Here is a 12,107-nt window from a genome sequence, read left to right on the forward strand (position 1 = left end):
ATCTTAAAAATGAACTGATATTTTACTACCCATTTCAGACCCATAAATCCATAAACATTCTCAGGGAGAATGTATTTGGTGCCTACTGTGTGCATCAACAAGTCAGATTTGAAATAATTGTTTTTGTTCTGTGTTTATAAGGAATATTCATACCAGTGGAGTTGATTCTAAAGGACGGGGAGACGTGGCTGTTAGGTCTTGTTTATAAAGAGCACGAATCCAGCCCTCAGAAAGGGCTCTCAAATCACAGGAAGAAAACAGTTGAGTGTTTCTTAAAAGTGCTTCTGTTCACTGTGTGTGGCTCAACCTAGAATCCAACAAGAAAGATTTCCTGACTTTAACGCTTAACCAAGCTCATATTTATGAGCAATACAATGCAATGTCATAAATAGTGCTTAATCTCTTTAAAAAGTTACAGAGTAAGCACCGGAGTAATAGTCCCTCTACCAAGTCATCATGTGTGCATGTGTGCTGTCTTGTCCAACTCTGTGACCCTGTGGACTGCTGCCCACCAGGCTCCTCTGTCCACGGGATTCTCCAGGGAAGAATACTGGATTGGGTTGCCATTTCCTCCTCCAGGGATCTTTCCAATCCAGGAATCGAACCCGCATTTCTTGCATCTCCTGCATTGGCAGGTGGATTCTTTACTGCTGGTGCCACCTGAGATGCACCGATTACTTAGTTGTATGGGTGACAAAAGGACAGACAGCTGGTCGTAACTGATGGAGGACACGTTGAGAGCTAATTTGATGGACAGCCTGTCATTCTGAATATGGTTATCTCCTATGAGTGCTGCTTCTCTTTGTAAGGAAACACGTTAGGATGGAAATAGGAAACTTGGGTCCTACTGCCGTGAGTTAGCTCTGGGAATGTGGACGGTCACAGGTGTAGGGTGACCAACCACAGCATCTGCTTGGGACTCTTCCAGATTTAGCCCGGAAAGTCCCATGTCCCAGGAAACCCCTTAGTAGAACCAAGACAATTGGTCACCCTCTCTGACAGACCTGTATCATCATTTGTAGGATGGGGACAGAGAATGGAATCGTAACAGCCCACAATGCAGAAGAGCTTGTGTTGCCCTCTTGGTATTTAGGTTTCTGGAATGTGTTTCCGATGCAATTCATATAAACATATTAGTTCAAACATCAAACTGAGTTTAACACCTGTTCCATTTGGGAGGAAGAATTTTTCCCACATCCCAGATCATATCCAACGTATGTATTCAAATGTTGCATATTCACCTACTTTGAGGAAACTGTAACCAGATTTTCACAATAAGTCAGCGCTTCAAAGAGGTGCTGTCAGAAGGGTGCTTTAGAGCTCTTAATGTTGTTTTATCATAGAAGCTGGTTAAAAAAAAGAAACCCCCAAACTAAAATAAAAGATAGGTTATTTTGAACATATAGCACAGAAGTTCGTTTAGCTGGATTCTACTTACCACCTGTGAAAATTGATACACAAGTTAAACCATCTTAGAAATCTTCCTGTTAAATCAATGTTTGATGATGGAGACTATCAGTGGCTATTCTGGCAGTCTCCTATAACCCTGGCTTTCCCTGTCTTTGTTTTTTTGTTTTGTTTTTGTTACTTTGTATCTTGAACAGCAGGGGGTGATTCTAGGCACAGGGAACCACTTTGTTCAACATCTATAGGTTGCATGTTCCTTTCTCTGACTCCACACCCTACACAGCTGCTCAGTTGACTTCGAGAAGCTCAGCACATAGTAGGAGCTTAATACATATTCATTCATTTTCAATTCAATTCGCAATTCAGTACTGTCAAGACATCTGCTAAGACGCATGGGACCAGCATTTTCCAGTATCCCTCCTCAGGAGACCAAGGTTGAGAAGTGCTGCATTTTATATCTCCCTCTTGGAAAGTCTCATTGTCTGTTTGTATGTTAAGGTCTTTGAGAAATTCTGCAATAAAATAAATTCTTTTAACTTTGTTTAGCCCAATATTTCCTGGGAAGTGGCTGTTACAATTTTTTAAACTTTAACTTAATATCTATTTGCTCTCAGGGGACACACATAGACCATATTTTCTTTCTTTCTTTTTTTCTTCCTTTGTGCCTTTCTTTATTTTCTCTTCCTGCCTTCCTTTCATTCTTTTAATTTGGCCATGCAATGTGGCATGTGGATCTTAGTTCCCTGACCAGAGATCGAACCCAAGGCCCCCTACCCTGGAAGCACAGAGTCTTAACCACTGGATCACCAGGGAAGTCCCCAGACTGTTTTCTTTTGAATATATATCCATTTTTAATATACTCTATAATATCTATTCATTTTTTATATATGCTATGGAGACTATTTGATAGTGAGTATTGAAGAGACAGTGCCAAGCACAGTTCCTGGTATTTATTGAAGATGTGGTTACTATACACACACACATACATACACAGACATACACATGTTTTTCTTATACCTGTTTTAGATTTTCAGAAAAAATCATGATAAGATAGAGTTCTCATATGTCTTTCACCCGAATTCCTGTATTAGTAACATTTTACATTGTATGATATTAAATACAATAACAAATGTTATCATTAATGAACCAATACAGATACATTATTATTAACTAACTTCCATACTTTATTCAGATTTTCTTAGTTTTTTTCTTAATGTCCCCAGCTGTGTACCACCTCATCTTTACTTGTCATGTCTCCTTAAGCTGTTCTTGGCTATGAAAGTTTCTTAGACTATCCTTGTTTTTGATGACCTTGATAATTCTGAGTACAGCTTAGGAACTTTATAGGATTTCTCACTACAGGAATTTGTCTGATGCTTTTCTCCAATCAGGTTGGGATGATGGGTCTTGGGGAGGAAGACCACAGAAATAAAGTACCATTCTCATTACATCTTATCAAGGGTCATGTCATCACCATGGCTTATGACTGTTGATGTTCATCTTGATCACCTGCCCAGTGTACAAAATTCCTCCCCTGTAAAGTTGCTCTCCGTCACTGCCATTGGATAACTGTGCTCATTGGGAGGAGGTTACTATGTACAATCCATACATCAGGAGTGGGAGTTTTCTCCCCTTCATTGAGGACAGTGTATCTACATTAAAGTATCTGAAATTTGTCTCTACAGATTTGCCTCTTCTCCTGACATTTATTTATTTATTCAATTATTTGTTTGTATGAGTGTAGACTCATGGACATTATATTTTTACTAAAATAATGAATCATAGCAGCATATGAAACTCTCTCCATTCTTGACAGAAGTACAGAAGCTGGGTAATGGGTGCTGGGAGAGGAAGAATCATGCAGTGCTGGGCAGGCCTCCCTCCTTGATTGCATGGAATTGTGCCTCTGACATGTTGACAAAACTGTATATTTTTCAAAATTAATTAATTAATTTGGCTGCACTGGGTCTTAGTTGCGGCATACAGGATCTTTAGTTGCAGCCTGTGGGATCTAGTTCCCTGACTAGAGATTGAAGCTAAGCCCCCTGCATTGGGAGCACAAAGTCTTAGCCACTAGATTACCTGGGAAGTCCAAAACCACATGTTTTTAAAGTTCAACTCAAAGAGCTATGCATAGAGACACCACAGCTGAGGAGCTGTTGTCAAGAGGAGAAAGGAGGCTGAGGAGAAGAGGAGAAATGCCTAACTAGCAACAAGTATTCCTCTTTGCCCTCCCTAGACTCACGTGTGCGTCACGGAGAAGGATTGAAAGGGAATAAAGTTGTTGCTGTGTCTTTCTAGGGCTTAGGTGTGGCATCTAGCCATTGGCATGCTGGTTGTCCTTTCCATAATCTGCTCGGAGCCAGCCTGATGCAGGCCCATGATGGGTTTTGTAGTTGAGCCTAACCTTATGGTTTTGTTTTCTTCACTTGGCATTGTGTGTGTGTGTGTGTGTGTGTGTGTGTGTGTGTGTGTGTGTGTAGGTGTGTGTGTATAACTATAACCTATTTAAAAAAAGAGTTGGGGGGGGAAGCAATCCCAGGACACAGAAAACCAAGCCACTGAACTTCTCTGAGGCCAGAGAGACGTTTGTCAAACATTCCAGGAGGCTCGCTGGGCAGTCTGATTCCCTGGCCTCCCTCCTAGTCTGCAGCTCCTGGCTTGGGGAAGCTGCCAAAATACTCTGTCTATGAGCTGTCGCTCTCAGTTCCTGATGCTGCAAAAGGCAAAAAGTTCAGGAGTGAAGCCTTAACCTTTTTCTTGTCTGTTTCTTATACAGCAATTGACATGCTGGCTTGAAATGGAGTCCAGGGACCTTCCTGGCCTCGAATCTTGTGGGGCCTTTGTAGACATTACCGAGTGTTGTGTTTGCTGGAGCAAGTTGAGGGTGCATCAGTGTCCCAGTGGGCATTAGCCAGAGGGTCATGGGTACACCCCAAGCACCTCTGCACATCCCGTTCCCATGTTGACCATTTACTTCACAGTCATTGACTCAGAAGAGTGTTCCTATCTCGAATGCTGTGGAGTTTGTTTTTCTTGGTGTTTTCTTTTATACTGAATAATAGCAGTGAAATGTGTCTGGTTACATGTCTGCAGAGCTTGATTATGTTTGTTGGCCAAACACTCAAGAGAAAGTCAATTATTGAAGAAGGAAAAAAGAAAAGGAAAAGGAGATGAAAACAGTGAAAAAGACAAATGTGGATTTGGATTTAAATTCTGACTCTCTTGGAAGGAAAAAAAAAAGAAGTCTGCTTTAGTTTTGATGCATTCCTGCTTCAATGGAGAACACTTCTGTTTGGGTTATTACTTTCTGTGGGGACTGGCAAAAGTCTAGAACTGACTAGGTCTTTAGCATTTTTAAGGCATTTAATGGTAGTCTGTCCTTAACTGGTTTGGCCTCAGATACTGCATTTGAGATACTGTACTTCTTATTTTTTCTTTTCTTGGACTGAACTATTCTCTCCCTAAAATGTTATGGGATATTATCCCAAGAAGTATTTCGTTTGTTGCAAATCTAGATGTTTTCCTTCCTGTATTCTCCCGAGGACTTCCTCTCTGTTCATCTCTGTCTTGAAACTCTTCTGCCCCTTTGTCTCTGAGTAGCTACGAAAGCAGTGGTTTTAAAGAACCTCAACCATCGGTCAAGTTCACAAGATTCAACCTAATAAAAGGTTCAGTAAGTAAGCCTCTGAAATGAAACAACTACAGGGAGCAGAGCAACAGGGTAATTCATGGGCATGTGGATTGAGTCAGGACCCCTGGCTTCTAGGCCGTGACTATTTTATGACCTTCACCCAGTTCACTGTTTCTCTGGGTATTGCTCCCTCACCTCTACGTGGAGAAGTTACATCAGGCAGACTCTTAGTTTGGAGGATCTTGACTATATTTTAAGCCTTATTTGTTGTTTTTCAAATAATTTGGAGTTTACCTCCTTTCATTCCAGCAAGAAAATATTTTGCATATTTGATGCATCTGTGACCCTGCTTTTGTTTTCTGTTTTTTATTTTTGCATTTGTATATTTTACATAAATAATACACACCGAAAAACTTCAAACAGTACAGAAGAGGAAAAGGAAGATCTCTCCCCACCCCTGACACCCAGTTTCCTCTCCAGAGGCACCTACTGTTGTGTATTTTTCTTGAGAAATTTACTGTTTTATGTATAATATGCACCCCAGCCCACCCCTATTTTTCTAATTACAACTACTATGCTCTTACATACATCCTGTTCCTTGGATTTTTTTTTTCCCTCTGAAAGTTGCTTCTTAGAGATTGTTCCATAGAAGTAACTACAGAGTTTCTTTATTCTTTGGAATAGTTACATAGCATTCCTCTGAATGAATCATGATCTCTTATTGGTGGACACTGTTTTCAGTCTTTAGCTGTTATGGACAGTATCAAGATGAATTTTCTCATACAGATTTCTCTGTTGGTGGGTGTGATTTATTTTGAAGACAAAGCCATCGACTAAATTCTATTCTCTTCCAGTCTTTACAGTTAATAACTGGAGATGTTTAGTCTAAATGGTCAAATCTAAATTAAATGGAAGAAAGCCGCATGTCCACCATGCCTCCCTGTGGGTGATCCCTGTAAGGGCTGGTGTTTTAAAGGTGTTTTAAAGGCTAGCAAAGGTGTGGTTTTTTAGAAGCGATCTCCACCCAGTCTTAAACTGCCCCCAGATAAGAATGCAGACATCAGTAAAACCTGTGTAGAGTGGAGTAACAGTCCTGTGTGTGAACACAATGATAGGGCTGGCTTCCCAAGTCATGGAAGATAGTTCTGATCCAGTTGACTTGGCATGTCAGTAAGTACCAGACCTGAGTCAGTTTCAATACTCTTCAAGGTATCTGAGTTATAAAAATTAACCTCTGGGGACTTCCCTGGCGGTCCAGTGGGTAAGATTCTACACTTCCATTGCAGGGAGCAAGAGTTCAATCCCTAGTCAGGGAACTAAGATCCTGCATGCCACATGGAGTGGCCAAAAAAACCCCTCTGAACTACTAACAAAAATTTAACATTTTCAAGCCTCTTTTTCCTAACCTAGGGATTTGTTATATTGGAAATATTCAATTTACACATTACTCTTATAGACACAATTGGGCTTCTTTTTCCTGTGGTAGTTACATCAGAAAAATAGGAGCATACTTTTGCAGAAGGTTCAGAAACAACTGTGCCTGGAGATAATCACTATTTTTCTATCTAAGCTTCCTTCTTCTGGCCTGAAAGAGGTCTTATGAATTAAACCCTTCTGAGTATCTGGACTTTGTCTTACTTGAATCTTTAAGAGAATTTTTCCCTATGACACAGTATGTGCCCAATCCCTGACCCTCCCACCCAGGCCTTCAAATAGAGATTGTAATTATGCTCCAAGCTGTAGAAATGAACTACTTATTTCAGTTATTTTGGCATCAGTCACAACGATGCTTTTTTTCTGTTCTTGGACTAAGAACATAAGGAATGCCCAGCTGGTTTCATTCATTCATCCCATCATTTACCGAGTTTCCTTCTGTGCCAGGAGGTGAGAGTTCTTCGCGGTGGAGTTGATTCAGGAAGTGAAATCCAAACTGTTTGCAGAATACTCCAGTATCTTACCTTGCCTTGAGCGACTTCTCTGTGATTGAGCAGAGTTGTCAGCCTGTCCACACTCTCCTTCAGCCCTTCCTACTTGTAACCTGAGCAACCTTTGGGCCCAGGAGCCTGTTTTGAGGGCCTGCTGTTTAAGTGACCTTTCATTGTGGTCCATTGAAGGCAAATTGTGTGTAGAGGGGTTGCCCCAGTTTCAGTGATTGTTCTTGGACTTTGGTCTCAGGTGTAACAGAGGGCAGCGAAGGACAGTTGAAAGGGCAGGTGGACAGGGTGTCAGGAGTTCAACTTTGGCTCCAGTTGTACCTGTTTCTAAGCAGAGCACACCCCTTGCCTCCCCGGCTTTCACAAAATAAAAAGCTGAACTAGATGTTCTCCAGGAATCTTTACAAAGCCTAACATTCTAGTGCTCTACAGAGAAGCTTCCCTGGTGGCTCAGATGTTTAAAAATCCACCTGCGATGCAGGAGACCTGAGTTCGATCCCTGGGTTGGGAAGATCCCCTGGAGAAGGGAACGGCTACCCACTCCAGTATTCTGGCCTGGAGAATTCCATGGACAGAGGAGCCTGGCTGGCTACAGTCCCTGGGGTCGCCAAGAGTTGGACACAACTGAGGAACTTTAACTTTCACAGACAAGCATAAAATCCCATCTCATTTCTTCACACGTTCCTTGCAATAGCCTGTTAGTTCCGGTGAGGGCAAGAGCTGTTTATCCAGCTACAAACCCAGCATCCAGCACACAGTGGGAATGCAATAAAGATTTGAGTGAGTTAGAGGTAAATTTCAAAAAAGTATTTTTATCCCACCTCTACTCCTATCCAGAGGAACTTCCTGTCAAGGAGCTAATTCTTCCTTAAGGAAGCCAGTTCTACAGAAAATCTTCAGTGTTGGTACTTTGTTTTCTCTTCCTTTCTTTTTAAAAATTTTATTGAAGTGTAGTTGATTTACAATGTTGTATTAGTTTCAGTGTACAGTAGGCCCTTGTTGATTATCTATTTTATATAATGTGTGTATGTTAATCCCAAACTCCTAGTTTACTCCCTCCCCCATTGTGTTTTCTCTTTGGTAACCGTGTTTGTTTTCTAGGTCTGTGAATCTGTTTCTGTTTTGTAAATATATTTTGTTCTGTTCTATGGCTGAGTGATATTCCATTGTATACATGTACCACATCTCGTTAATCCACTCCTCTGTTGATGGACATTTAGGTTGCTTCCATGTCTTGGCTATTGTAAATAGTGCTGCAATGAACATTGGGGTGCCTGTATCTTTTCAAGTTATGATTTTCTCCAGATATATGCCCAGGAGTGGGATTGTTGGATGTTATGGTAGTTCTATTTTTAGTTTTTAAGGAACTTCCATACTATTGTGCATAGTGGTTGTACCAATTTATATTCCCACCAACAGTGTAGGTGGGTTCCCTGGTACTTTTTTTTCAGTGTGTGTGTGTGTGTGTGTGTGTTTTCTACACATTCATTTAATACATAATTGATTAGGCTACTTTAAAATTCACCTAAGAAAGTTTGGTTATAATATGTTTCCATGTAATGTCTATATCAAACTGAAGATCTGAAATATTTCACTCTGAACTTTAAGTAAACTATGCCAATAATTTTATCTTTAAAGGTAATGATATCAAATATAGTACAAATTAAGTTTGTTTTTTTTTCCCAGAAATGAAGTAAGTATATAAAGTCACACATTGTTGCCTTTGGCCCAGACTTAGGAGCAAATAGCCTGGAAAACATGGTTTTCTTTATTACAGGATATTACCCAGTAGGGGTTAAGCAAATTTGATAGGTAAACTGTCTTGAGAAAAACCAGCACTTTTTAAGATGCATTTTTTGGGGGGAGGGGACACTAATTATATAATTTATTAAACTATTTGAAAATGTTTTGTAACGTGAAGTACTGCTTGCTAAAATTTTAAATATTGGTAAATACAGACAAGTAGAAAATCCTTAAAAAGTTGAAAACACTTCTATGCCTTTATCCAGTCACAGACACAATTAGCATCTTTTATATAATTTCTTTCTCACTAATAATTCTCACTAAATGTTCTCTAATCATTCACTAATAATTTCTCACTAATAATGTCTTTGGGGCATCCTCTTTTAACAAAGCATGAATGGGGTCCTGCTTTTGTGTAGACCCCTGATCTAGGTGCTGTGTTTTACATCTTACCTGTCAATTCGCTCACCTGTCCTAAATATTATTTTACACCCACCACTATCAATGATCACATGCCCTCCTTAGCTCTGCCATAAACATGCAGGTTGTCTGAGGACAGGCACACACACCCAGATGTCCTGGTGAAATTAGCTTTCATGTTGTGGTAACCTTTGTGGAATTTGCTTATGACCACTATGTTCTATTTAAGGATTGAAATGTACCCTAGACACAGGCAAGGTGTGAAATCAGACCTTTAACAGGGCACAAGAGCTAAGACTAGGTGAGTCAGGAGAGGGACCAGTATCTGAGTCTCTGTGAATTGAATTAAGGTAGTGATTACTTAAACAGTAATGATAAGCAGCAAAGTACTTTGGAAGGAATCTCAGGAATCTATACTCTAAAGTACACAGCGTTCTGATGGTCTCTTTTTGATAAGGTGCTGTGGCCCTGGTCACTCATCTCCCTGTTCTTCCCTCCTGTAGTGATGAATCACCAACACCAGCAGCAGATGGCACCCAGTTCCCTGAGCCAGCAGAACCATCCCCCTCAGAACCCATCAGCGGGGCTCATGAGTATGCCCAATGCGCTGACCACCCAACAGCAGCAGCAGCAGAAGCTTCGACTTCAGAGGATCCAGATGGAGAGAGAGAGGATTAGGATGCGCCAGGAGGAGCTCATGAGGCAGGTATGGCCTTCGGTGGTACCTGGTGGAGGCTTCGTGGCCAAGGCTACTAGGTAGATAGCCACTTGCCATCAGAGTGAAATAAATCTTTCTCCAGAAGCGTTAAAGGCCCAAAACCCTGCTCCAAACTTCCATTCTCTACTTGCACTATCTTAAGAGCCAAATCTGTGAGCACACAGACTAGCTGTATTAGCGTGGCTACCTTTGGCTTTCACTACTCGTCACTAGAAGGAGAGAAAGAGTATGTGCCAATTACTTTTTATCACAAAACTTAGTGGCTTAAAAGAATAGCCATTTTATTTATTTATTTAAACTTTGTATTGTATATTGGCATATAGCTGATCAACAATGTTGTGATAGTTTCAGATAGACAGCAAAGGGACTCAGCCATACATACACATATATCTATTCACCCTTAAACTCCCCCTCATCTGGGCTGCCACATAACATTGAGAATAGTTCCCTGCGCTATACAGTAGGTCTTTGTTGGGTATCTATTTTAAATATAGCAGGGTGTACCTGTCCATCCCAAACTCCCTAACCATCCCTTCTTCCCACCCTCCCCTCTTCCCACCAAATAGCCTTTTTATTATATCACACAATTTTGTGGTCAGAAATTGAGGCAGGGCTCAGCTGGTCTGTTCTTCTATACATAGTGTAGACTGAAGTCACTTAGTAGTGTTCAACTGGTGGATGGGTTGACTTGGAGGGTCCAAGGTGGGTTTACTTAAGTGTGTGTCCTCATGGTGAGGGTTGCTGAAAGACTGGGCTTAGCGGGGACTAAAACTTGAAGCATATGCCTATGGCATCTCTAGCTTGGCAATCTTAGAGCAGTGAAACTATTCTATTTGAAATAGCAGCTGGGGTCTCCCTGAGAGAACGTTCTAAGAGATAGGAATTGAAAGCTGCCAGTGTATTAGGGCCCGACTCTAGAAACTGCCACAGAGTCACTTCTTCCATATTCTCTTGATCAAAGCAGTCACAGTGTACACCTTCCTCCTCCAACCCCTGCTACCCTTCACACCCCAAATTAGAGCAGATAACAGAGAATGTTCCATGGAGGAAATGATGGTGAATCTGCAACTGTCTTTGATCTGCCATGAAGCATGAAAAATTGAGGGGGCTTGGGAAAGCAAAATGTTTTGCCTATGGACTCTGATAGAGGGGTCTGCAAAACTGCCTGGGCTTTGAATAGACACCTCTGTGCCATCCTCCACTCGTTCATGTATTCATGCAGTCAGTCAGGCCAAAGAAGGTGTGTCCTCAGTAAGTCAGGCTCAGTGCCTCCCTTCAAAAAATAAATAAAAGTCCCTGAAGGAGGATAGTCTTTTCCCTGCTGAAATGGCTTGGTCTGTGCAAGAGCAGAATTCTCTTCTGGGTTGCTCAACTAATGTAGCACATGTTTTCAGGCCTCATAAATTTTGCTGGCTGCATTTTGGGGAGGAAGGCTTCAGTTTATTGTTCTAATTCTTCAGACTTTGCCTTATGACTCACATGAAGCAAGGTACATGGGTAGCTTCCTTTCCATGTTTAAGGAAATGAGTAGTTTTAACTGTTCCAGAAAGCTTTCTTGCAGGGGGCTGGGGATATTAAACACTATTTTTTCCCTTTGGTATTATACCTGATACTTTCAAAAATATACACTTACTGCCATAGGTAAATAATGAATTTCTCATCAAATAAATTCTAAAATACAAACTATCTGTATTGTGTGATACTCTATACCGTGTGAGGTGGCTTCCCTGGTGGCTCAGATGGTAAAGAATCTGCCTGCAATGCAGGAGACCTGGGTTCAATCCCTGGGTCGGAAAGATCGCTTGGAGAAGGGAATGGCTACCCACTCCAGTATTCTTGCCTGGAGAATTCCATGGGCAGAGAAGCCTGGCAGGCTACAGTCCACGGGGTTGCAAAGAGTCAGACACGACTGAGTGACTAACAGTTACACTGTGTGAAGTTTAAAAACCGTGATGAATTAAAAGAATTCCTTAGACAGTCTTTGAAAATATGAGAAGTGAATATAAATTGTGCTTTATTGTTCTGTTGAACTCTCCTCTAAATTTGAGGAATACAACTTTGTAATATGACCATTACTATGCTTTTTTACCCTGAGGATTTATGTCTGAACTTTCATAGTTATTTCAGGGTAACAGTTGTTTATACTGTTTTTAGATATACACTATCATGTTTCTTAGCAGGAAATGATTGTATTATGGTTTTCTGTATTTGGATAATGATTCTACTTGGAATAATATGTCTATTTTATAAT

The 12,107-nt window shown here is 40.9% G+C and overlaps 1 protein-coding gene across 3 annotated transcripts in view; it reads left to right on the top strand.

Moving 5' to 3' along the window:
- Positions 1-12,107, top strand: part of WWTR1 (WW domain containing transcription regulator 1) — a 144,065-nt gene that overhangs the window by 104,737 nt on the left and 27,221 nt on the right. For 2 of the 3 annotated variants that reach the window (XM_081569472.1, XM_081569473.1), the window contains exon 4: positions 9,642-9,844. In XM_081569472.1, coding sequence (XP_081425598.1) covers positions 9,642-9,844 — 203 coding nt within the window. Of the gene's footprint in view, positions 1-9,641; positions 9,857-12,107 lie in introns of all 3 variants that reach the window. The other variant, XM_081569471.1, reaches the window with a different exon arrangement.

The sequence above is a fragment of the Giraffa tippelskirchi genome, chromosome 2 (genome assembly GCF_054371585.1).
Source record: "Giraffa tippelskirchi isolate mGirTip1 chromosome 2, T2T-mGirTip1v1.2.pri, whole genome shotgun sequence".
Classification (NCBI taxonomy): domain Eukaryota; kingdom Metazoa; phylum Chordata; class Mammalia; order Artiodactyla; family Giraffidae; genus Giraffa; species Giraffa tippelskirchi.